This window comes from Canis lupus, chromosome 25, assembly GCF_003254725.2.
Source record: "Canis lupus dingo isolate Sandy chromosome 25, ASM325472v2, whole genome shotgun sequence".
Classification (NCBI taxonomy): Eukaryota; Metazoa; Chordata; class Mammalia; order Carnivora; family Canidae; genus Canis; species Canis lupus.
Window position 1 is genome coordinate 310,662 of NC_064267.1, and position 26,425 is coordinate 337,086.

At 39.2% G+C, this 26,425-nt stretch overlaps 1 protein-coding gene across 14 annotated transcripts in view; it reads left to right on the forward strand.

Annotated features, from left to right (window-relative positions):
* The window catches only part of LOC112669357 (phosphatidylinositol 3,4,5-trisphosphate 3-phosphatase TPTE2-like), a 176,411-nt gene that overhangs the window by 62,836 nt on the left and 87,150 nt on the right, over positions 1-26,425 (forward strand). For 13 of the 14 annotated variants that reach the window (XM_025462377.3, XM_025462378.3, XM_049100918.1 and 10 more), the window contains 6 exons: positions 9,742-9,792; positions 11,075-11,236; positions 12,531-12,650; positions 14,548-14,647; positions 14,788-14,851; positions 15,608-15,672. In XM_025462377.3, coding sequence (XP_025318162.1) covers positions 9,742-9,792; positions 11,075-11,236; positions 12,531-12,650; positions 14,548-14,647; positions 14,788-14,851; positions 15,608-15,672 — 562 coding nt within the window. The remainder of the gene's footprint in view (positions 1-9,741; positions 9,793-11,074; positions 11,237-12,530; positions 12,651-14,547; positions 14,648-14,787; positions 14,852-15,607; positions 15,673-26,425) is intronic. The other variant, XM_025462384.3, reaches the window with a different exon arrangement.

The following is a 26,425-nucleotide window of genomic DNA, read 5'->3' on the forward strand; positions in this document are numbered from 1 at the left end:
ATGTCTCTTATGGTTTGTCTGTCTCTCTGTTTTCATCTTATTTTTCTTTCTCTTCCCCTATGCGTGTCTGTTTTGTTTCTTAAATTCCACATATGAGTGAAATCATACGATAGTTGGCTTTCTCTGACTGACTTATTTCACTTAGTGTAATACCTTCTAGTTCTACCATGTTGTTGCAAATAGCAAGTTTTCATTCTTTTTGATGGCTGAGTAATATTCCATTGTTCATATATACCACTTCTTCTTTATCCATTCATCTGTCAATGGACATCGGGGTCTTTCCATAGTTTGGCTATTGTGGACATTGCTGCTAGAAACATTGAGATGCATGTGTTCCTTCGAATCACTGTGTTTGTAATCCTTTGGATAAATACTTAGTAATGCAATTGCTGGGTCATAGTGTAGCTCTATTTTTAACTTTTTGAGGACCCTCCATACTGTTTTCTAGAGTGGTTTCACCAGTTTGCATTCCCACCAACAGTGTAAGAGAGTTTCCCTTTCTCTACATCCTTGCCAACATCTTTTGTTTCCTGGGTTGTTAATTTTAGCCATTGTGACCGGTGTGAGGTGGTATCTCATTGTGGTTTTGATTTGTATTTCCCTGAGGGCAGTTTTATGTTTAAGGTTAACATTACTTGGTGATCTCAAATGGAATCCAGAGAAGACCCTCAACAGCTCTGAGGCTGGTGAGCAAACAGGTGCTGGTACCCACAGAGCTAGTTGTACTCACTGCTTTCTCGCCCACCCTGGAGTTTGAGGGTAAGTTTTCTCCTAGATTTTGACTCTGCACTTTATGTTCAAGCTCTTCAGACTTTATTCAGGACCTGTTTTAAGGTCTTGTTTTTTTTTTTTTTTTAATTTGAGAGTACTCATTTGACCTTTGGTCCAACTCTTTTTCAGAACCAGACTGTTCCTGTTGGAATTGTGCCAGTTTGAAATGTTGGTCTGACCCCCTTTGGGGATTGGACCATTCCATCTAGAACTGCCTATTGGAACTACACTAGCCTTTAGTCTGACTCCTGTTTGGAATCAGACTGTTCCTATTAAACTGTGCTAGCCTTTGGTCTGACTCCTTTTCAGAACCACATTTTTCCTATTGGAAGTTTGCTGGCTTTTGGTTTGATTCCTTCTAGAACCAGGCTGCTCCTATTGAAAATACTGTTGAGGGATTTTTCTCTTTATTCTAAAGAAAAAAAAATTCTAAGAAATGGGATTTCAGTCATCAAAATGCTCTGAGGGTTGCCTTCCCCCTCCACCACCACCACCACTGGGACTCTGTGGGTTTTATGTTTTAAAACTATGGTTCCTTCAAATGTGCATTTATAACTATGTGGACTGACCTAACCAAAAAATAATTTAGAACTTCAATGGTCTTATAAGAAATTTCAATCTCCCCCAATTTTTTTTACTCAAAATTAAGTTAGAAAGCCATGGCTCTACTACAAACAAATAAAAAACTGAATGGGATACCTCTTTTAAATGGTATTTCGAGGCTTCCAGATGTTTTCAGGATTCTGTTTGCTTCTTTGTAAAATACTGTTTCTAAATTAATTGAAGCAAACAAACAATTGAAAGGAGTCAAAATGGCTTCTGAGGCCTCTCCCTGCCCGACTCCCCTGCTGCAGACGCCTCGAAGCCACCTTGTGCTCAGTACCCCCCCACAGAACTTGCCTTTTCCTCCCCCTCTCCCTACGCCTCCTCTCCTGAAACCATTAAAACCTGCCTCTTCACAGTTAAGTCTTGTGAGTACCTAAATAAACCTCAAGTTTCCCACATTCCCTGGACTGAGACCAAATTGAGAACCATAGTTAAAAGAGTTTCTTTAAAAAAAAAAAAAAAGATTTTATTTATTCATGAGCGCAGAGAGAGAGAGAAAGAGAGGCAGAGACATAGGCAGAGGGAGAAGTGGGCTCCATGCAGGGAGCCCCATGTGGGACTCGATCCCAGAGTCCAAAGGCAGATGCTCAACCACTGAGCCACCCAGGCATCCCTAAAAGAGTTTCTTAAAGTGATTAATACCTCCATAAGTTTACTGAAGAATTTAGTGTAATTATTCAAACTTCCACCCTGGTTTCTCAGATTTCTATCAGTTTGTCCACATGCTTGTCGGTGACCAGGCCAAACATTGGATGAAACTAGCTAGGGCAGCCTGGGTGGCTCAGCGGTTTAGGGCCTGCCTTTGGCCCGGGGTATGATCCTGGAGACCCAGGATCGAGTCCCGCATCGGGCTCCCTGTATGGAGCCTGCTTCTTCCTCTGCCTGTGCCTCTGCCTTTCTCTCTGTGTCTCTCATGAATAAATAAAATCTTAAAAAAAAAAAAAAAAAGAAAGAAACTAGCTAATGTGCAGCCACACCCCAGCAGACTTAGTCTAGAAGGGATGATGGTCTAGTGAGGCCAAAGAAAAGACCCAGAAACAGAAATTGAAATTGGGAGAACTTATGTATAGGGAATCCATGAGTACCCAACTGTACAAAGCATCCACTGCTGGGAGCTATGTACAGCAAGTTTTTATATCATAGCAATTTACTCTACCAACTATCAGTGGCCTTTCCCCACCTTGCATGGACAGTATTTCCAAGGAGATCAAGGCCTGCCACCTGGAGACACTTAATTAGAAGAGAGATGCCCCCAGAGCCCCTGAGCTTGAACACTGAACAGTGTTTTTCTGTACATTCTGCTTGATGGGAATATAGAGAGAAGACAGGATCTCTACATTCTCCAGATAGTGCTTAACAGGGGCACTTGGGATATGCTTGCATGATCTGGCTATCCAGCATGTACCCTGCATCCCAGCACACCTTGAATGGCCGGCACATTCTTTACATGCCCCTCTTCCATGATGTCTCTGGAGCCAGATATGCCGAGGTACACTGCAACCAAATCCCACAGCAACAGTATAAGCCACAGCATTCAAATTATAGGAGAACACAAATAACTAAGAAACTATAAAAAAAACATTCTGCCAGGAACAAAGCAAATGATTTAACCAAGCACTAACAAGGTCAGTAGCCAGGGAATCAGTAGCTTTAATATGTTCAATTAAACTAGTCATGACTTGGGAAATGTGAGAATAATCAGGTACATACATACAGCACTCTGTCTTGATGACAGCACATGTCAGTAACCATTCTACTCTGCAGATCTACTTGTCCCATTTGGAAACTCCCTCCAGTAAGGAGGGTGGTTGCCTTATGGGTGGAATTAAAGGTAGTAGTCATGTGTCTGGTTAAAGCCTATACCTGCCATTCTATGTCAGTGGTGGGCCACAGAAGGGTAGAGAGTGGACAGGGATTGGAATCACCAAGATGTTCTATTGGTTTTATGTCAGGTCCTGACCACTTCCCAATTGGTAGGCTTCTAAGTGGGTAAATATACAGCCTGGCAGGTAGGGGCACCCCCAAATCCACCTAGTTTAGGTATAGGGTAAGTAGGGCCAGCCATGGGTACCATATGCCCAGCTCCATCCCACAGAGAGGGGAAGGTATCCACAGGAATGGATGTTTGTTGTCTCCAAAGCCAGGTCTCAGCAGTGATGAGTACAGTGTAATTGCATTGTTGTGTGGTTATCCTTCCTACATTCTGACCTGTAGCATTGTGGTCCTATTGTGCTTCTCTATGAGGCCACTCCCATAGTTTGTACCTGGGTTGCATTTAATCACTCCAAGCCATCCCAAATGGTATATTCTATTGGCAGAGTCTTAGTTATCTGTTCCAATATCAATTGGAAAAATTTGCTCTTTGTGTCTTCCTGGGCAGAAAGCCTAGCTACCCAGTGAATATGGGTCAGTCCAGGTAGGGGATTGAAAGCGTTACATCAAGCATAGAAATATTCCTTTTTTTTTTTTTTTTTTTTTTTTTTTTAGTGTAGAAACATTCCTAAGTGGATAGCAGCTTGGATTCCTCAGAGGAGACCCATAGTCACTGATAGGAGGAGTTCACTACACACCCAACAGTTGGTCTTATTCTATATAGGAATTGTGTTCAGAGCTCATTTGGTAAATAGGTTTCCTATGCAGAATCTAAGGGCAAAAAACAAGATGTTGAGTAGGCACCAAAAAAGGCAAGTCCCAATTGTCTAATAGAATGCAGGGGTGGTGGTTGTCTGAGATAACCTTACCCCTCACTACAGTTTAGCTCCAGATTTACAGTACCAAATCATTTCTTCCCTTTCTGCTACATGGTGGGACAAACCTAAAATTGTTTTAGGATTGTGGGGATATAACAATGCTCCATAGGGCAATTATGATAGTATCCCTTTCTATAAGAGGCCTAGGGTTATGGATCTTCATTGTTTTCAGTGGAGTAGGGTGAAGAAATGGGATGATGGTTAGGGCCTGTCCTATCCCTATCCTACAGGACTGCAAACCTTAAATACTGTGGACTCGTTTGCCATTTCCAGGGCCACTTAGTTACATGTTCCCCTATAGATGGATCTTGTGGCAAGAGCAGTAAAAGGTTACCTGTGTCCCTACCTGCAGCAAAGAGCATCCTTCTTGCATGCTGTTTACTTGTATTCTAAGGGTATCAGTCCTTAAGCGAATAGAGTATAGGCACTGAGTCAACTGGAATGTTCATATTTATTTAATGTCCATATAGCTGTTGACAGGTGATATGTCCAAACGGCCAGTGACTGAGTTTCTTGTCCAGTTGTTTGAACAGTCCACTCATGCATCCTATCAACTGAGCTGCAGTGGGATTGTATGGTGGATGGAAATGCCAAAGGATGTCTTGAGCTTTGGCCCACACTTGCAGTATATATCCTGTGAAGTGGGAGTCTTGGTTGCTCTCAGTGACACTGGGCACCTTATATGCAGCACCCAGCTGTTCCAGGCCACAGATGGTGGCTTCTGTGTAGCATGCTTGCTGGGGTTGGCTTGCAGGAGTCCTGAATAAATGTCACACATGTCAAAGCATAATGATAGCCATAAAAGAGGGGAAGGGGACCAATATAGTCAATCTGCCATCTCTGAATTTGGTGGCTACCGCCCCCCTCCATCTATCTAGTGTCTCTTGACAAAGGGCATGGTCACTCTGGGCACAGATTGGGCACTACTGGCAGATGATTACAGTATCTCTGTAATACAGTGGCAACCCCCAGTTCTTAGCAATTTCCCACAGAGTATGTTGTCTTTACTTTGTTGTATATGTTGTATTTGTTGTATAGCTAAGCGACATTATCTTCTGTTGGCATATCTTATAGGAGGGAGATGTGGCCCTATTCATCAGCCTGTTGATTACCAGGTGGGGTGTGTGCAGTGTGTGCATCTATATGGTAAACAATAGTGTTCATATCTTGTATGCACTGGAGTTCCACATGTTGTTTCCCCAGAGTGGATGGCCTGCCACCATCTAGTCCTGTGCCTCCCACTGAAGAAGTCATGTAGTTGGTCCCTTATAGATTTCCAGATATCTGCATAGAACAATGGAATCAGGCTCATGAAGCTATACCATCTATGGTACTTGCAGTTTGGCCCATTGACTACTGTGTCCAATTCCAGAGTCTATAGATACTTTCAGTTGAGGGTTGGTTGGCAATGGCTGTCCAGGTGCAGGGGTCATCCTTTGTTGTGTCTTCAGCGTACAGTCATGCTCAGGGATTGATCCATGTCCTTCCTACGTAAAGAATGGCAGCTATGGTAGCTCTGCTGCCTCAGTGAGTGGCTGTCCTTCAGAGGTGACAGGCCAAGAATGGAGTGCTGCTCCACACTAAGAGGGCTGTTTGTCAAAGCACTCTGTGGTTGCAAGTAAACATGCGCTTGGCTATAGTCTGGATTTGGGCAATGACTGACTTGGGCTCTTGAAATGTATCCTTTAGCCATCCTACTATAGGATACTGAGTGTAAATGGTCACTGGGATCCTTTTAGTCATGTCTTCTACTTGCTGTAAGACATGGTAAGTAACCCACATTTGTTCTAAAATTCAATATTGCATTTCAGGTATACATATATACCACCTCTTCTTTAGCCATTTGTCTATCAATTGACATTTGAGCTGCTTTCATAATTTGGCTATTGCAAATAATGCAATAAGCATAGCAGTGCATATATCCTTTGGATTCATGTTTTCATATTTTTGGAGTACATACCCAGCTGTGGAATTACTGGATCATATGTAATTCTGCTTTTAATTTTTTGAAGAACTTCCATCTGTTTTCCACAGTGACTACACCTGTTGGTACTGCCACCCACACCCTTCCTCACCAACACCTGTTGTTCTTGTTTTTTTTTTTTTATTTTAGCAGTTTTGACAGACATGAGAAGATATGTCATTGTGGTTTTGATTTGAATTTTCCTAATAGTGAGTTGATGTTGAATATCTTTTCATGTGTTTGTTGGCCATCTGTATGTCTTCTTTGGAGAAATGTCTATTCATGTCTTCTGCTCATTTTTAAATTGGATTATTTGGAGGTTTTGGTGTTGAGTTGTATAATTTCTTTACATATCTTGGATAACTCTTTATCAATATGTCATTTGCAAACATCCTCTCACACTCAATAGGTTGTCTTTTCATTTGGTTGTTTCCTTCACTGTGAAGAAGCTTTTTACTTTGATATAATCCCAATAATTTTATTTTGTTTTTGCTTCCCTCACCTTAGGAGATATACTTAGAAAAATGCTGCTACAGCTGGTGTCAAAGAAATTACTGCCTATATCTTCTTCTATGAATTATATGGTTTGAAATCTCACATTTAGGTCTCTAATCTATTGTAAGTTTGTTGGCTCAACCCCTTTGCTGAGGCTGCAATCACACTGAACTCAGGGCACCCTTCCCCCATATTGTACCTTGAGAGTCTTCAATTGGCGGATGGGGCCTGCAGACTACCTAGATACCTGCCCCCAATCCCTCTACCAGAACTGCAGTGACCCCAAACTGTTGGTCTCTCTCCCTGTGCTGTCCCTTGGGAGGTTTTTGTTGGTGGATGGGGCCAGTAGTTCAGATGCCTGCCTCCAGTCTATCTACTTGGGCAGCATATGAATTGATTGACAGGGCACTCTGCACTGCCAGTTAGTTATAAGGTTCAGCTACTGGGACTGCAGTGGAACTGGTGTGTGTAGTTATCTTCCCCTCTTCTCAGGGCACTTGTCCCTTTGAGGGGAGGCCCTCTCAGTGGGGCATGTTGGACGTGGCAGACCCACAAGAGAACATGAGGGTAGGGCACACGATATTAGCAAGGTAAATGTAAAGTGTTCTAAGTAGTTCCCACAAGTGCCAGGTTATCTAGGCTGCTCTCTAGCACATACTCCGAGATTAGTAAATAAATATTCACTATACCCCAGGTACTTTTCAAACTGCTGATTCTATGCTTATCTCAGTCAGATTGTTATTCTGGCTCCTTAAGGGCAGGAACTCAGTTTCCTATTGCCCTCTGACTCTCCCAGAACTAAGCCCACTGATTTTTAAAGTGCCCTGAGTTAAGCCCTTCTAGCTGTACAAACCCAAATCTAAGCCCTACTGGTTTTCATAGCCAAATACAATGGGACTCGTCTTCCTATATTGCAGGTCCCTCATGTCTGGGGTACCTGCTGTAGAGTCTACTCCTCTCCTTCTTCCATGCTTGTGGGGTCCCTCTTGTTTGTGGTTAGTCTCAGCAAGAGTTTTATTTCTGACCACATCTCCACCCCACCTACACTTTTAAAAAAGATTTTATTTATTCATGAGAGATAAAGAAAGAGAGGTAGAGACACAGGCAGAGGGAGAAGCATGCTCCTCACAGGGAGACCCATGCAAGACTTGATCCCTGGACCAGGACCATACCCTGAGCCAAAGACAGAAACCTTTCTGCTGAGCAACCTAGGTGCCCCCACCCACCCTTTTTAATGTAGCCTCCTCTCTACAATGAACTGTGGAAGATCTCTCCTGCCAGTCTTTGGGTCATTTTCTGCATTAGTTACACTGATGTGGTTGTTATCTTGGTGTGCTCAACATGAGCATAGGATCCTCCTACTCCACCATCTTCCGGGAAGCCACCTGAAAACCTGCAATATTAAAGCCATACTATTGTGAAGGATTTCATATTATTTATCCTTGTTTTTAGAATCCTTTGTTTATATTATCACACGCTACATTATCAACGGTTATTTAGACAGTTCTGAATTTTTATGATTTCTTAACACCTTGTCTCTATAAGATATCTTCCTTATTCCTGAGTTCTTCATTTTGATTCATTGTTCAGTTGGTACTTCTTTGAGTAATTGTTTTTAGGAGAGGCATGTGACTGCTATGCTTAGAGTCATGGCATGCTGGAGGGTGTTTGTTCTTTTCAAATACAAACAGTCCTCCTATATATAGAATTACTGAGTCACAGTTCTTTCCCTGCAAATTCCACCCACATTGTTTGAAGGTGCACATGCTTAGCACACTCTTTAAAAAAAAATCTCAGCTATATATTTACTTGGAGTAGTTTTGGGAGGCACTCAAAAGGATAGGAGAGTTAAAGCCTCCCCTTTGTGCCTCGTGATTCTGTCAGGCATGGATTCTGTATGGGCACTTTGTCAACCAAGTTCAGATTTATTTTAACATTTCTTCACTACATGGAGATCCAGTCTGTGTCAGATCAAAAGGGTGTGGTTTCTTGTTTTTTGTTTTATTGTATATTTTTTTATTGGAGTTTGATTTACCAACATATAGTACAAATCTTGTCAAGTGTCCCCCTCAGTGCCCATCACCCAGTCACCCCATTCCCCAAGAAGGGAATGTTTTAAGAAAATGGCAACCTCGGGGCAATCCTCTCTTTTGGCCAGTCATGTGTCCATGTTAGCCTCAGCTTCCTAAGCCTAGGCTGAGGTGGTAGATGCAGGTGGAGGAGGGAGAATTTGAGAGAGCAGGGAGCTCTTATATTTTGGGTTAGCCTAATAGCATTCATCTGTAGCCAATTTTGGCAATGCTCAGTTCTATTCAGCATCTGTTTCTCCATTTTCCAGTCCACTCTTGGGTGCAGATTATGAGCACTGCTTTGGCGCTAATGCCACTTTGGGTGGAATCTGGGTCCTATGTTGCAGGCCTCAACAGGACAATAATATGCTCCTCAGTGGCTACCTTGTCTCCAGCCATAGGGTAAAATAAGGCTAACTGCAGGCCCCATCAGACAGGGTCCTCCTCCTCCTATTAATGGAAGGAGCACAGTCTCTACAGTGTTTCTCCTTTGAAATGTATCTTACTAAGATTCCTTGTCTCCAAAGTAAACTTGCAGCCCCAATGTGACTCCCATTAATGATTACGTGTTGTGGTCATGGGTGTCTTTTTTCAAGAGATGAATATCATAAGAGTATCATCTACTCTCCGACCATCCCTTAAGTCCTTTATTTTACTGCAATGGAAACAGATTTGGCCAAGGTTTGATGACTTGCACAGAATCCCACAGCTCATTAATAGGAGAAATGGAACAGTGATCTCTTCTACCATACCTTTCTGTCTCCATGTTATCTTGCTTTAGTTGATGATCCCAACTTTAATAAAACCATACACTTGGGATTGGTGCTTTACAGGCGAGGGAAATATTACTAAACACAGTTTAGAGTTTTATTTGCATTTATTTGACATATGAAAGTTTTTTTAAAAATCATGAAGCTGAACAGTGAAAATCTTAGTAAAAAACATTTTGTTGTGTAGCCTCTGAAGAACTTTCTTTCAAACTATATTTATAAAGGCCTGTTTTATTGACTAAATTCATATTCTATATTAGAAGAAATCTGTGGTAAACTTGAAAACTCAGGAATTTAATTTTTACTTCTTTTTGCAGCAACTTGATTAAGAGAGTGGTATACTCACTTGTATCATCACTCATGTTCAGGTATGTGAAACTCCTCTAAAAAAAGGAGGTAATTACACATAATATTTAATATTTTTATTGATAAAGGATCTGGGAGGGGGGAAAACACATTTCCACTGTCAGTATATTGGTAAATAGCCCTTGTGTCCCATTTAATGTAATATAATTTGTCTTGAGATTTTGGTTTAAGCTTAAATTAAGAATTGTAAAGAAATGGGGATGAGAGGTAGGGTGATGGGGTGAGTGGGTGATGGGCACTATTGAGGGCACTTGATGGATGGATGAGCACTGGGTGTTACACTATAGGTTGGCAAATTGAATTTAAATAAAAAAATTTAAAAATATATCTATAAAAAAGAATTGTAAAGAAATGGTATCTAAGCCTAATAATAACATATTTTTCCTACCTGTAAAAGTAGAATTAATGAAGCATGCTTTTTAAAATTCTTTAAATGTTTTTATTAAACACTTTATTTGCCTAGAAGTACTCCTTAATTGTGGAATCATTCTATTTAGGCTTCTCCACATGACAGTAAGATTGCATGTTATGATATAGAGTCACACAAAATACTTGCTCCCTTTTAAATTTATATTTTAATTTGCATTGCAATTATAAAAAAGTAGTTTGAAAACAAATGAATTTATCTTTATAGATTATACAAGTAGTGTAATTAGTTTATGAAGACTATTTAGAATATATGAAAGAAAGCTTAGGAGGTACTTTAGAGTTCAATCATATATATATTTATGGAATTTAATTCCTTTTCATGTGCCTAGCACTGTGCTAAATACATCTATTAATATATAATCATATACATGTTGAAAATATCACTGATAAAACATCTTACTGGTCAAAGTGGTCTTTTAAGAGCTTATGTTAGTCATGTTCTCACTTGGTTTTTATTGCTAAATTTGTCAAAATTATCAATATGAATGAGATTTTGTTTATTATAAGTTGGTAGAAGCCCCTTAAAGAAATTCTCGGATTTAAGAAGAGTTTACAAGTGTAGATGTGTAATTTTAATTCAGGTTGCCTGTGCTATCTTGGAGTATTAGTGTGACCTGTCTTTTATAAAAGGGCATGATAATGTGAAATGGTGGTGTGGGAATTTTAATTCTCTAACAACTGCTTCCATTGGTGAAAACTTAATAATTTTTTTTTTGAGATTCTAAGGCAACCCAGTATTCCCTACCAGTGGACAATTTAATCCTAAATGACATCATGGTATCATATCATTGGCCTAATTTAGTCTAACTTTAGGAGTGCACACCACTTTATTTTTATTCAATTTTTTTGTTGCAGAATATTTGGAATTTTGCTGATCTTTGTGGATCTATCCCTCATCATCACAGATCTACTTTTCACTGAGAGAACAATGCATATTCCTTTGGAATATCGTTCAATTTCTTTAGCTATTGCTTTATTTTTTTTCTTCGATGTTCTTCTTCGAGTATATGTAGAAGGGTAAGTTTGATTCATTTTTTTTAAAAACATGTAAAGCTCTTTTGTACTGCTATGAGAAGCATCCCAAAGTAATTATCAAGTCAACCCAATAAATGTGTCCTTCTTTATCAAAATAATTCTCCTCTGAGGCATAGTCAACAAGAAAGTAATCCAAATCCCCATTTCAACTAGATTAGGCTTTAATATTATTGTTGCAACTGGCACTCTAGTTTGTAGCAATGTGTTGTAGATCCTTTAACAGGTAAAGTTTAAAGGGTTTGTAGAGTAGGGCCAGGCAATGAACGTGCGTGCATGCACATTATCAAGAGGAACATGTGTGTGAAGTATAAATCTAAATCTCAGGAAGAGTTGAATCTAAATAAAAGCTGACAGTATATCAAATACTAGATAATAGATCATGAAAACCTTCTACCTCAGTTAAAATAAAAATTTGTGGTAAGGTACACAAAAGACCTGAGGCATCTTTATTCCATTGATGAAGCTTGGTGGTGAGGCAGCAGCTAATTTTCTCTGCTTGCTGGCTTTATGAAAAGGTGAATGAAGTGAGCCAAGCCCTGGAACATGTCAGCTGTGGGAGTCAGGGACTAACTCCCCAACCTCATTTCATCCAAAGCTTTTCAGAAGGCTACTCGTCTCCACTCCTGCTGAACTTATACTTTGGAGCCAAGGACAGTTTTTACCCAGGTTACTCAGAGTCTGAGAGGGACTACCCCAAAATTGGAAGAAGGGTTCCCTTGAGCACCTGTGCTCTTGGCTGAAGGAGCCAGTGTTGGGGAGGAAGGCAAAGCAGATGGAAGTTCAGCTTTGCACGGGAGAGGCCACAAGCCTCCTGGAATTCTATGTAGGCACAAAGCCAGATGATGAGTTTGCAAGCTAAATTACTAGACCTGTCTCCCTCTCACAAATTTCTCTTATATACTCCTCACAGCCCAGTTGCTCTAAGGCTATGACACATTTAATTTCTGTTGTTCAGTAGTCCTGCCACACAGCCCACCCTTCTCACCCAACATGTGAAGGGAATGCTTGCCTCTTGTTCGGTGGTTTGGTTATATCTTTTACTATACTTAAATTGCCATATTGATGCTTTTGTCATTTGTATGTATAAATGTATGTATGTATCTTATTTTATAAGATAGAATTTGGATGTTTTCCCCCTTAGTCTAGTCTTGTATGCATTTTAAAGAATCCATTAAAGTAGAATTCTTAATAGGATGAGTCAAATAATTTCTTAAAATATTCCTATCTCTTCTTTGGGAGAGCATAAACTACTATTTTTTGTTGTTTTATACTACAGGATTCAACGATATTTTTCTGATATACTTAACTACTTAGATGCTGTCATTATTGTAGTGACTCTACTGATTGATATAATTTATATGTTTTATGACTTTAAGTTTCTTAAAACTATTCCCAGGTAAGAAACATATGTTCATTTCTCTTAAAGTTTTGATTTTTTTCTATTTCTGGGGAGGGTCTCTTCTGTAGTTTTATTTTTTTATAAACTTTCTAAGTCTGAATGTGCTGATTCTGTGCCAAATAAGCTGCCAAAAAGGAAATATTTTGGTAAATTTAAGTATTTGGAAACAAAAAAATGGTTTTATTTAAGGAAGAGTAAAGGGTGTATAGATTCAGTACCTTTAGCTGACTAAAGAACATGGAGCCCCTAAGGAAGAAACTTGGGACTTTGCCTATTGTGCTCACTTTAACTTCTCAACTTTTTGAAATTCCCACTGAATTCCCACTGAGCTTCAATCATAAGTTCCTGACACATGGTTTTTTCCTGTAATCAAGAGGATAAATCAGTTAGTTTGAGCATATTAAAAATTTGAGTGACTCAAATATTCTTCAAGTACAAGTAGAAGAGTAAGTTTGATTCATTTTTTAAAAACATGTAAAGCTATTTTGTACTGCTATGAGAAGCATCCCAAAGTAATTACCAAGTCAACCCATGCTCTAAGAAAGAGCAAATGGAACCAGGAAACAAGGTAACATAGGTAACATCATGGAGGTGGAATTCTGCAGTATGGCTAAAATGAGGAAAGCTGAGGCAAAGTTAGAACTGTTTAGGTATCAGGAAACTAAAATGTGTATGAGAGACTGATGGCTCCCTCCCCCCAGGACCCCTCACCCCTGTTCTTCCTCTTGCTACTGTGGCAATGGAAGAAAAGGAGCAAGTGTATATTGGGATACAGATGTTAGGCAGCTCACTCATTAGTCCAACAGCTTGCTTCTTCCTGTACTCCAGCAGCTCAGGACTTAAATTCAGGTCCCAAAAAAATTGATATTATATGACAGGCTTGCAGTTGTTTTAAAATAACTGGATCTAGTATGGTCCTCAGGCTGACAGCCTCAGTATCACCTAAGAACTTACTAGAAATGCAAGAAGAAAAACACCTCAGGCCCCACTTCAGACCTACTGAATCATATGTACACTCAAGTTAGAAAAGCATATATCCAAATTGCCAATTCTCTGCTGCCAATTCTCTGCCATCATGTTTTTGTTTTTGTTTTTTGTACTGATGGGAAGAGAGACACCAGCTAGCACACTTGGGAAGTATCTCAATCTGCTGCCTGCCTGATATATTTTAGCAGGTATAGTGAGCCTCTGTTACTGATGGGAATAACAAAAGTGAACAAGAGCCCTTCTCATGGGAAAATCTTTTGATGGGAAATGAACCTTTTATTGGGAAAATGATTGAAAAATGCTCATCTTGAATCACAGAAGTGTAAGCCACAAATTCATATAACTATTTCTCTCTACCAGAGTTTCTCAACCTCAGCACTATTAACACTTTGGACCAGATAGTTTGTTAGAAGGATTGTCCTGTGCATTGATTGGTGTTTAGCAGCATTCCTGGCTTCTACCCACTAGATACAAGTAGCACACCCTCATACACAATGTGACAACCAAAAATATCCCAGACATTGCCAAGTATCCTGTAAGTGGGTGGATAGGAGGCTTAGTGAGGGTTTGTGTGTGTGCATGTGTGTGTGTGTGTGTGTGTGCAGAATCACCCCTGGTTAAGAACTACATCTCTAGGGATCCCTGGGTGGCGCAGCGGTTTAGCGCCTGCCTTTGGCCCAGGGCGCAATCCTGGAGACCCAGGATCGAATCCCACGTCGGGCTCCCGGTGCATGGAGCCTGCTTCTCCCTCTGCCTGTGTCTCTGCCTCTCTCTCTCACTGTGTGCCTATCATAAATAAATAATAAAAAAAAAATTAAAAAAAATAAAAAAAGAACTACATCTCTAGACTTGATCCACGTTGGCAAAATCCTGTCTCTAAAGCAAAGATTAATCTTTTTGCTATTAGATTGACAATTTTATTTCGACCTCTACGACTTATCATTCTGATAAGAGTTTTTCATCTGGCTCATCAAAAGAGACATCTTGAAATGCTGACCAGAAGAATGGTAAGCAGACAAAACATGTTTATGATTCAGGAAAGATTTGTTTCAGGAAATACTGACAAGGGTTATAGATAGCTATATTATAGTCTTTATTTTTATGTGGATTTTTGTGCTACAAATTAACGATTGTTTTAAACTCTCAGGTTTCAGGAAACAAACGGCGATACAAAAAGGATGGATTTGACTTAGACCTCACTTATGTTACTGGTTTGTAAAGTTTAACTGTTGATTTACTTATATTAACTTCAGATCTTTCTGGTGTGTGAATAATGTTCATTTTGTTCTTCCTTTTTCTAAGTCATATTCTTTCAAAGCATTCTTTGTCCATGAAGACATGAGCCTCTATGGTAGCACAATATATTTGTAGTTTACCCCTGACAATGGAAAATCTGCATTGCCCTCTTAAATCAGGACTACCTGATACCATACAGGAAATTGAATGGATTTCCAGTTGGCTCCCTTTGTTTGGTTTAGAATTTGAGTTCTAGAAGTTTTCCTGGGTCACAAGGATTTCAGACAGACCTGTTCTCTTTCTAAAACCCTAAAGAATAAGAGGTCTCAGTTTTCTGAGTCAGGAGCACTGAAAGGCACCCTGGGAGTTCTCTCCATTGCTGGAGCTCAGATCTCTCATTTTTGTTTGGTATGTATGTATGTATGTATGCACTTATTTATTTATTTTCTTTGGTATTTAAATAGGAAATAAATTCTCATGACCAGTCAACACAAATCTGTCCCTTATGGTTGGAATCATTTGATTCTTAGGAACATTATGTAAGTTTAATGGTCATTATATTGGATAATTTAATATGTTATCTTCATTATCCTGAGAGGTAGCTTTTTTCCCTATCATTCTCAATCCAGAAAGTCCTTTTCTATGAAAAAGGAGTCTAATTATATATAAGTCCTCATATATTGTTTCACATTTATAATGACATTCATAATAGTGACTATTTTGACTTCCAGAGCGTATTATTGCCATGTCATTCCCATCTTCTGGAAAGGAGTCTTTCTATAGGAATCCCATTAAGGTAAGGGTATTTAACAAATACTCATAATTCTCGGTAAACATAGGCTGTGGAGTCATAAGTTTAATATTAGCCCACAGTGTTTCAAGTTTACTCTCTCAGGTAAAGAATTATAATGGATTGATAGCAGTTGCTATGTAATGAACCACCAAAAAACCTAGTGACTTATAGCACAAACCATTTTCTTAGTTCATGATAGTGTGGTTTGTGAATTTGGGTTGGGCTTAAGTGGGTGGTTCTGCTGGTCAGGGACAGGTTTGACAATCTGGATCAATGTATACATCTGTGGGCAGCTCCTTGGTTGGCATCTGAGGATCAGCTATTCTAAAATGGCACAGTCCGAGGGGCCCCTGGGAAGTGGCTTAGTCAGTTGAGCATTGACTCTTGGTTTCAGTTCAGGTCATGATCTCGGGGTCATGAGATCGAGACCTGTGTTGGATTTCATACACTCAGCACAGAGCCAGCTGGAGGTTTTTCTCTTTTTTCTTTTGCCCCTCCTCCTGCTCACTTGCATGTGTGTGCTCTCTCTAAATAAGCAAACAATAAATAAAATCTTAAAAAATTAAAAAATTAAATGGTTGGATGGTTCCATGTGATGTCTCACACTCCAGCAGACTAATTCAGGCTTGTTCCTAGGGTGGTGGTGTCAGAGATCCCATAAGCAGCAAGCAAAAAAATGCATAGCCCCTAAAGGAGCAGGTTCAAACCTAGTATAATGTGGCTTCTACCTCATTCTGTGATACAAAGCAAATTACAATTCAGTCCAGATTCAAGGAGCAGAACAGACTGCATCTCTTGATGGCAAGAATTGCAACAAATTATGGACATTTTTATAGTCTAGCATAGGAGAGAAAGATGAGAATTCTTATTTAAAATATGTGTTCGGGATCCCTGGGTGGCGCAGCGGTTTAGCGCCTGCCTTTGTTTGGCCCAGGGCGCGATGGAGTCCTGGGATCGAATCCCACGTCGGGCTCCCGGTGCATGGAGCCTGCTTCTCCCTCTGCCTGTGTTTCTGCCTCCCTCTCTCTCTCTGTGTGACTATCATAAATAAATAAATAAATAAATAAGTAAATAAATAAATACATACATACATACATACATACATACATACATACATACATAAGATATCCTAAAATATATGTTCTCCTCCGCCGCCCCTCCGTCCCGCCGGCCACCCGTCCCGTCCGGTCCCGCCGGCCGTGAGCTCCATGCAGTTCAATAAGGGGCCCTGGTATCGGCTGTCCGCCGAGGTCAAGAACCGGCTGCTGTCCAAGTATGACCCCCAGAAGGAGGCGGAGCTCCGCAGCTGGATCGAGGGGCTCATGGGCCTCTCCATCCGGCCCGACTTCCAGAAAGGTCTGAAAGACGGAGTCTTCTTGTGCACACTCATGAGCAAGCTGCAGCCAGGCTCCGTCCTCAAGATCAACCGCTCCCTGCAGAACTGGCACCAGCTGGAAAACCTGTCCACCTTCATCAAGGCCATGGTCAGCTACGGCATGAACCCCGTGGACCTGTTCGAGGCCAACGACCTGTTTGAGAGCGGGAACATGACCCAGGTGCAGGTGTCTCTTCTCACCCTGGCGGGGAAGGCCAAGACGCAGGGGCTGCAGAGTGGCGTGGACATTGGGGTCAAATACTCGGAGAAGCAGGAGCAACTTCAACGACGCCACCATGAAGCGGGCCAGTGCGTCGTCGGGCTCCAGATCGGCACCAACAAATGTGCCAGCCAGTCGGGCATGACGGCCTACGGCACCCGAAGGCATCTGTACGACCCCAAGAACCATATCCTGCCCCCCAGGGACCACTCAACCATCAGCCTCCAGATGGGCACAAACAAGTGTGCCAGCCAGGTGGGCACGACAGCTCCCGGGACCCGGCGGCACATCTAGGACACCAAGCACCAAGTGCGACAACTCCTCCATGTCCCTGCAGATGGGCTACACTCGGGCGCCAACCAGAGTGGCCAGGTCTTCGGCTTGGGCCGGCAGATCTACGACCCCAAGTACTGCCCGCAGGGCCGGGGGGCGGATGGGGCTGCAGGGGCTGCGGGCGGCGGCCCAGACCCGGGGAAGCCCCGGAGCGCACCCCCTACCCGCAGGAGGAGGCCGACTACTGAGGCGCCCTGCGGGGGCCTCCCCACGTCAGTCTGGGCGGTGTCGGGGTTCTTCTATTTTTCATCTTGATTTTCTCCTTGTCTGCGCGCTGCCCGCCCAAGGCCTGTGGGTCAGGGGTACGGGGGCACGCGGGGGTCTGCCTGCCAAGGTTCCCGCCGCAGATCTGCCAGCAGGCTTGGGGCTGAGCTGGGGGGGGGGCGGGGGGGGGAGACACCCGCAGGCTGGGACCAGCCCTGAATGGTTTCCGGTTGCTTCTCCTTCTCTTCCCTTTTCTCTGATCAGTTTGTGGTTTCTGTACCCACAGAAGTTTCAGGCAGTTTTAATGAAAGAAAAATGATGTTCTTTTGCAGGGCAGTGGTAGGGGTGGGGGTGGAAGGAAGGGGAGGGCCGGGCCATGGCCTGAATCACTTGAGGGCTTGTGAGGGACCGGATTTCTTTAGCACTCCCCCCAATGGCTGGTGGGGAAACTGAGGCCCCGGGCAGAATGACAGAGTTCAGAGTGGTTGAGGCAAAGCCACCGGGGGTCCCCCTCCGCCCCACCCCCAACCCCCTACTTGTCCTCATTCCTCTGCCAAGTACTGCACAGGGACCCCCAGTGGAGGTCCTCCCCAAGGACTGGCCCCCATCCAGCAGCCCTGGAACCAAGAGATCATGTGAAATGTGACTGGACCAAAGGCAATAAAAACCTCTTTTTAGGAAAAAATAAATAAATAAAATAAAATAAAATAATAAAATAAAATAAGTTTTCTTAGGTGGAGTTATAGTGGAGGCATACTGCTTTAGAGTTTGTGGATGAAATTATTTCATCCTCTAATGAGGATGGCACCAGACAAAGAAGGAAGCCGCTTACCCTCCCAAAACCAAGGCAAAGGCTTTGAAGGTCAAAAACGTGGTGCTGAAAGATGTCCGCAGTCACCAAAGAAAGAAGACCCACAGATCACCTACATTCTGACAGCCCAAGACACTACATCTCTGAAGACAGCCCAAATATCCTCAAAAGAGTGCCCCCAGGAGAAACAAGCTCGACCACTGTGCCATCAGGTTCCCCCTGACTACTGACTGAGTCAGCCATGAAGAAAATAGAAGACATCAACATATTTGTGTTCATTGTGGATGTCAAAGCCAACAAACACCATAGTCAGCCCGGGTGGCTCAGCTCTTTGGCGCCACCTTCAGTCCAGGGCGTGATCCCGGAGATCTGGGATTGAGTCCCGTGTCAGGCTCTCCGCATGGAGCCTGCTTCTCCCTCTGCCTGTGTCTCTGCCTCTCTTTGTCTCTCATGAATAAATAAATAATTAAAAAAAAAAAAAAAAAAAAAGCCAACAAGCACCAGATCAAACAGGCTGTGAAGAAGCTCTGTAACATTGATGTGGCCAAAGTCAATGCCCTGATCAGGCTTCATGGAGAGAAGAAAGCATATATTCCACTGGCTCCTGACTATGACACTTGGATGTTACCAACAAAATTTCGGTCATCTAAACTAGGTCCAGATGGCTAAATCTAAATTTTTTCACCATAATTATTTAATTCAAACATAAAATGCTGTTTAGTTTGAAATTCCAGTTAAAAGCCATTATTTAAAAAGTTTTCAGGGATCCCTGGGTGGCTCAGCGGTTTAGCGCCTACCTTTGGCCCAGGGCGCGATCCTGGAGTCCCGGGATCGAGTCCCACGTCAGGCTCCCTGCATGGAGCCTGCTTCTCCCTCTGCCTGTGTCTCTGCCTCTCTCTCTCTCTCTGTCTATCATAAATAAATAAATCTTTAAAAAAAAATAAAAAAAGTTTGCATATGTGTATTGGTACATATTAGTGCAATTTGTAGTATCTGTTATATGATGTAATTATATCTTATATACAGATGTATACACACACATATATATATACACCTAAGTCTACATATAAACATGCATATATAATTATGCTTTTGTTAAGACATAACAAATACTATAAATTGCACTTAAGTGGATCTTGATAAAATTATATATAGGTGTATATGCATGTAACCAACACCCCTATCAATATGTAGAACATTTCTTGTTCTTTTTCAGTCAATATCCCAACACACTGGAAGTAATTATTATTCTAACATCTTTTACCACAGATTCATTTTACCTTTTCTTGAATTTCACATAAGTGGAATCATATAATACATCTTTTTTTGGCTGGCTTTATATGCCTAAAATCTGAGGTTCATTCAATATTGTTGTACAGTTCTTACAACATTTACATATTACTTATATTTATTCATTATAACATTAATATTCACTGCTTTCTAAAATCCTGTATTAAAAGCCAAGTATTCAGGGGCACCTAGGTGGCTCAGTTGGTTAAGTGTCTGCCTTCCCAGGGTCCTGGGATTGAGCCCCACATCATGCTCCCTGCTCAGTGGGGAGCCTGCTTCTCCCTCTCTCTCTGTTGCTTCCCCTGTTTGTGCTCTCTCCCTCTTTCTCTGGCAAATAAATAAATAAAATCTTAAAAAAAAAAAAAAAAAAAGGCCCAAACATTCAGGTGCACCTGGGTGGCTCAGTCGGCTAAGCAGCTGCCTTTAGTTCAGGTCATAATCTGAGGGCTGGGGGGGTGTCCCTCATCATCGGGAAGTCTGCTTCTCCCTCTCCCTCTGCCCCTACCTCATTCGTGCTTGTGTGCTCTTGCTCTCATTCTCGCTCTTAAATAAATAAATAAAATCTTTATATTAAAAAAAGCCCAAGCATTCAGTTTATATACAGAAGTGATACAATTATACACCACTTCACAAAGACAGCAAAAGTGTTACATTCTAAACATCTACCCTACAGCAATTTTTAAAAATCAAAAGATATAGCTGAAGAAATAGGTATAAATTTGGCAGCCAGTAATTTTGACAAGGAAGTTGTACAAATACCTTTAAATATGTGAATTAAAAATAATGCATTTTGAGTAATCATTATGTTTTATGTTGATAAAAAAAGAATACTGGCTGTTGAAGAATCACGTTAAAAATATTTAGTGCACTTCAAAATGTTATACAAATTATGGTGGTTTCTATGCACCCCTAAACCTTAGTCATTTAGTTTAAGTATATCACTAAAATGACCATTAATTCTTCCAGTACAATGGTATATTTCATCCTTTTGACCTTTGCATACTCTAGAATATGTTAGAAACATATGAGATTCACAAATGTTTAGAAAAGCAAGCAGAAGACCAGTGAACCTGCCCAGTTCTTCTGAGATGGTCTCATGTCTGCTTAATAAGTATTCATTCTGCAAAACAGTAAGCTAATGTTTGAACATAATTTCCAAGATAAAACACATTTTCTCATAAATCATGAAGTCTTTTTCTCAAGCACCACAACAGTAGACAGAAGAATTTTAGTTTGAACAGATTTCTTGGAATGTGCTTAACCTGATATTTCAACTTAGTTTCCAAGATTTCACAAGGAGCAGATTTTGAATTATAGACAGGCTCTGATTTTAAAAGGTTCAGCTTTTGGATTCTTTCCATAATTTGGCTATTGTCCCTTGCTGAATGGATAAAGAAGGTGAGATATATATATATATATATATATATATATATATATATATATATACCATCAGGTGAATATTACAATTACAATAATTACAATATTACAATGGAATTTTATATTTATATATATATATATGTATGTATGTAATGGAATATTACTAAGCCATCAAAATAATGACATCTTGGCCAGATTTACAGCAATGTGAATGGAACTAGAGTGTATTATGCTAAGTGAAATAAGTCAGAGAGGCGATCCCTGGGTGGCTCAGTGGTTTAGTGCCTGCCTTCAGCCCAGGGCATGATCCTGGAGACCCCTGCATGGAGCCTGCTTTGCCCTCTGCCTGTGTCTCTGCCTCTCTCTCTCTCTCTCTCTCTCTCTCCCTCTCTCTCTGTGTGTCTCTCATGAATGAATAAATAAAATCTTTTTTTTTAAAAAAAGGAAGAAAGAAAGAAGTCAGAGAAGACAAATATGATTTTGCAGGCAATTGTTTACAACCATAAAAACCATTATCTCTAATGTGAATTTAAGAAACATATATGTTATATGTGAACATAGGGGAAGGGAAGGGAAGGAAAAATAGTATAAAAACAGAGAGGAGGGGATCCCTGGGTGGCGCAGCGGTTTGGCGCCTGCTTTTGGCCCAGGGCGCGATCCTGGAGACCCGGGATCGAATCCCATGTCGGGCTCCCGGTGCATGGAGCCTGCTTCTCCCTCTGCCTGTGTCTCTGCCTCTCTCTCTCTCTCTCTCTGTGACTATCATAAATAAATAAAAATTTTTAAAAAATTAAAAAAAACAGGGAGGCAAACCATAAAAGACTCTATAGTTAAAAGAACAAACTGAGGATTGCTGGAGGGGAGATGGGTAGGGGGTGAGCTAAATGGGTAATGGATATTAAGGAGGGCACTTGTTGGGATGAGCACTGGGTGTTATATGTAAACAATAATCACTAAATTCTACTCCTGAAACCAATATTACATATGTGTTAACCAACTTGAATTTAAAATAAAAATAAAATAAAAATAAAATAAAATAAATAAAATAAAATAAAAATAAAAAGGCTCAGTGATGTGAAGGTGATACAATGGTGTGAAGGTGATAAATATTCAGTAGACCTCATACTCTGAAGTTTGAATTTGATCCTTTCTCAAGCTAGTGATCTGTGGTGTGATAGTCTCAACAGCTGCAATTCCCAGTCAGCCACATGATCATAAGGTTGAACAGTTACATACCCTGACAACCACTGTGTGCCTCTATAGCCACTCTTGTTTTTCCCATTCAGTACAGTATTCAGTACATTACATGAGACATTCAATACTTTATTGCAAAATAGGTTTCATATTAGATGATCTTGTCCAACTGTAGACTAATGTGTTTTGAGCATATTTAAGAAGGCTACGCTAACCTATGATGTTGGATAGGTTAGATGTATTAAATGTATTTTTGACTCATAATATATTCAACCTGAAATGGGTTTGTTGGGACCTAACCCCATCATAAGTCAAGGAATATATATACTCAGAAAGAAACTGCCTGGAGAAAGATGAACTCCAGCATTATCAATAGAAAAAAAGTATCCACTGTATTCATCTCTTATACAAACAGAAAAATAAAGCATTTCCCCCCTTGGAATAATATTTATACAATAATATATAATAATATAATAGATATTAGATATTAGATAATAGTTATACATATTATATAATAAATTGATATTAATATATTAGAATAACATTTGCCTCTTAGAATAGTACATATTTAAATATATACTATGCAGTAGCATAGTACATAATTTTATATAATATAAAATTACAAATAATATTAAATATTATATTTTATTCTATTTATAGATACATATTGCAAATATATTTGTATATATACACATCTCTTATAGAAACACAAAAATATAACATTTTCCCCTTAGAATAATATGTGTATTTACATATAATATATATTACACTACACAATATATAATATATAATTACATATATAAATTATACAGTTACATACATTTAGTGTATGTTATATATTACATGTAAATATACATTTATTTATAGAATATATAATACAAATTCATCTTTTATAGAAACAGAAAAATAAAACCTTTCCTCTTAGAATAATACACGTATATTTATATATAATATGGTATATAATGCTCACTTTGGCAGCACATATATATAATATAATATGTTATATAAATATATATAATATAGTACATGTTATATAATATATAAATGTAACATGTATATATCAATATGTGAATATAATCAAATTTGTATAATATATACAATATGTAACATATTATATCTAACATATAAGTATATATATTTTTTAAAGATTTTATTTATTCATTAGTATTTTTATTTATTTATTTATTTAAGATTTTATTATTCACGAATAAATTTATTTATTTATTTATTTATTTATTTATTATTATTCATTTTATTTATTTATTCTCAGACACAGAGAGAGAGAGAGGCAGAGCACAGGCAGAGCTAGAAGTAGTCTCCATGCAGGGAGTCTGATGTGGGACTTGGTCCCGGGTCTCTCACACCATGGGCTGAAGGCGGCGCTAAACCGCTGAGCCACCCGGGCTGCATATATAAAAGTATATATTTTTAGTTTGTTATGTAATTATATATAAATTATGAATTCTATAAATTATATTTATAAATTATAAATTAGATAACATATATAATTATATATAATATAATTGAGTGTGTATTACATATAATAGTTTCTATAATCCTATAACATGTTATATATGTTATATATTATGTTACACAATATGTATTATATTGCATGCTATATTATGTATGTTATATATTATATGGTATATACTATATTAGATTACATATAATACATACATATATTATTCTAAGGGAAAATTTTTCTATCTTCCTGTTTATGTAAGAGAGCCATATATGTAATGTATAGTTATAAGTAATATATAACTAACCTGAAACCATATAATTCATATGGTAAAATGTTGGACCAAAATATGAAAACTACTAGAGCTTTCAGAAAAAGACAAGACAAAAAGCTATCTGGCATATATATAAAGGAAATGTAATACTCTCCAAAGGTTTAAAAATAGTAATTGATACCTCTATTTAAAAATTCTAATTCTAAAAAAAAGAAATCTAATTCTAGGGGCACCTGGGTGGCTGAGTCAGTTAAGCACCTGACTGTTGGTTTTGGCTCAGGTCATGATCTCAGGGTCCTGGGATTGAGTCCTGGGTCAGACTCTGGCCTCAGTGAGGAGCCTGCTTGAGGATTCTCTCCTTCTCCCTCTGCCTATCCCACCACTCATATACACAGCCTCTCTCTCTCAAATAAATAAAACCTTTTTAATAAATAAAATAAAACTCTAATTCTAAATTTTGAAAAAATCTATATACATAAACCACTAACTTAATGAGAGGCCCCCTGCCTCTCCCCCAAAAATCAGTACTAAGAAAACCCAGAACAGCTGATAATTCACAGTTGTATATGAACAACTCTTTTATAATTCATCCTGTAAAGTACTTTATTTTACAATCTGCTTATCTTGTGTAACTAATATTATCTACTTTATTATATTAAAAATTCATACAGTGTTAAAGTAGGACTGTATATGAAAGGAGGACTGCATCTAATATTTCTGTAGCATTGTCATCTTCTTCTCTAGATGATTCTGAGAATGTCCCCAGTTCTATTGGTATTGGATCCTACTCATTCTTTTGTCTCCTGGTAGTTAGAATTGCTGCTTCCAAGGCCTGTATTTTTTATTTCCTTCAGAATATAAATCTTTCTCAGCTTGAGACATATGAAGTTCATCCATTTGATTGTTTTCCTCAGAAGTCTCTTCATTCATAAAATCTCCCAGTCTTCCACCTTTGAATATGATATTAGCTATGAGTTTCTCACGTATAGACTTTATTATATTGAAGTATGTTATCTCTAAACCTACTGTATTGTGAGTTTTTATCCTTTCTCTTGCTGATGTGATGTATCACATTGATTTGCAAAAATTATATCACCATTGCATCCTGAGAACAAATTCCACTTGATCATGGGGAATGGTTTTTTTAATGTATTGTTGGATTCAGCTTGCTTATATTTTCTTGAAGATTTTTGCATCTATTTTTCATCAGGGCTATTGACCAATAGTTCTCCTCTTTTTTGTAGTATCTTTATCTGATTTGAGTATCATGGTAATGTTGGCTTCATAGAAGTTTTCCTTTTCTTCTATTTTTTGGAATAGTTTGAAAAGAATTAACTCTTTTTAAAATGTTTGGTAGAATCTATCTGTGAAGCCATCTGGTCCTGGACTTTTGTTAGGAGTTTTTTGATTACTGATTCAATTTCATTGCTTATAATTGGTCTGTTCAAATTTTCTATCTTCCTGATTCATTTGGAGAGGTTATATATTATAGAGTTCTACAAACTTATCCATTTCTTTTACATCGTCAAACTTGTTGGCATATAATTTTTCATAATATTCTCTCATAATCCTTTGTATTTCTATAGTGTCAGCTGTTATTTCTCCTTTTTATTTCTAATGTTGTTTAAGCCCCCTCCCTTTTTTTGATGAGTCTGGCTAAAGGCTTATCAATTTTGTTCATCTTTTTAAAGAACCAGCTCCTGGTTTCATTGATCTACTCTATTGTATTTTAGTTTCTATTTCATTTATTTCTGCTCTAATCTTTTATTTATTTTATACCTTTAGGTATAAGTTTAGGTTGTGTATTTGAGACTTTTCTACTTGAGATGGGCTTGTATTGCTATAAACTTCCCTCTTAGTATAGCTTTTGCTGCATCCCAAAGATTTTGGACTATTGTGTTTCATTTTTATTCTGCTCCATGTATCTTTGAATTTCCTCTTTGATTTCTTGATTAATTCATTCATTCACTGTTTAGTAGTGTGTTATCCAACCTCCATGTATTTGTGATCTTTCCAGATTTCTTCTTGTTTTTGATTTCTAGTTTCATAGTGTTATAGTCAGAAAAGATGTATGGTATGACTTGGACTTTGTGAATTTGTTGAGACTTCTTTTTAGCCTAATATATGCTCTCTTCTGAAATGTTCGATGTGCACTTGAAAAGAATGTGTGTTCTGCTGTTTCAGGATGGAATATTCTGAATACATCTGTTAATTCC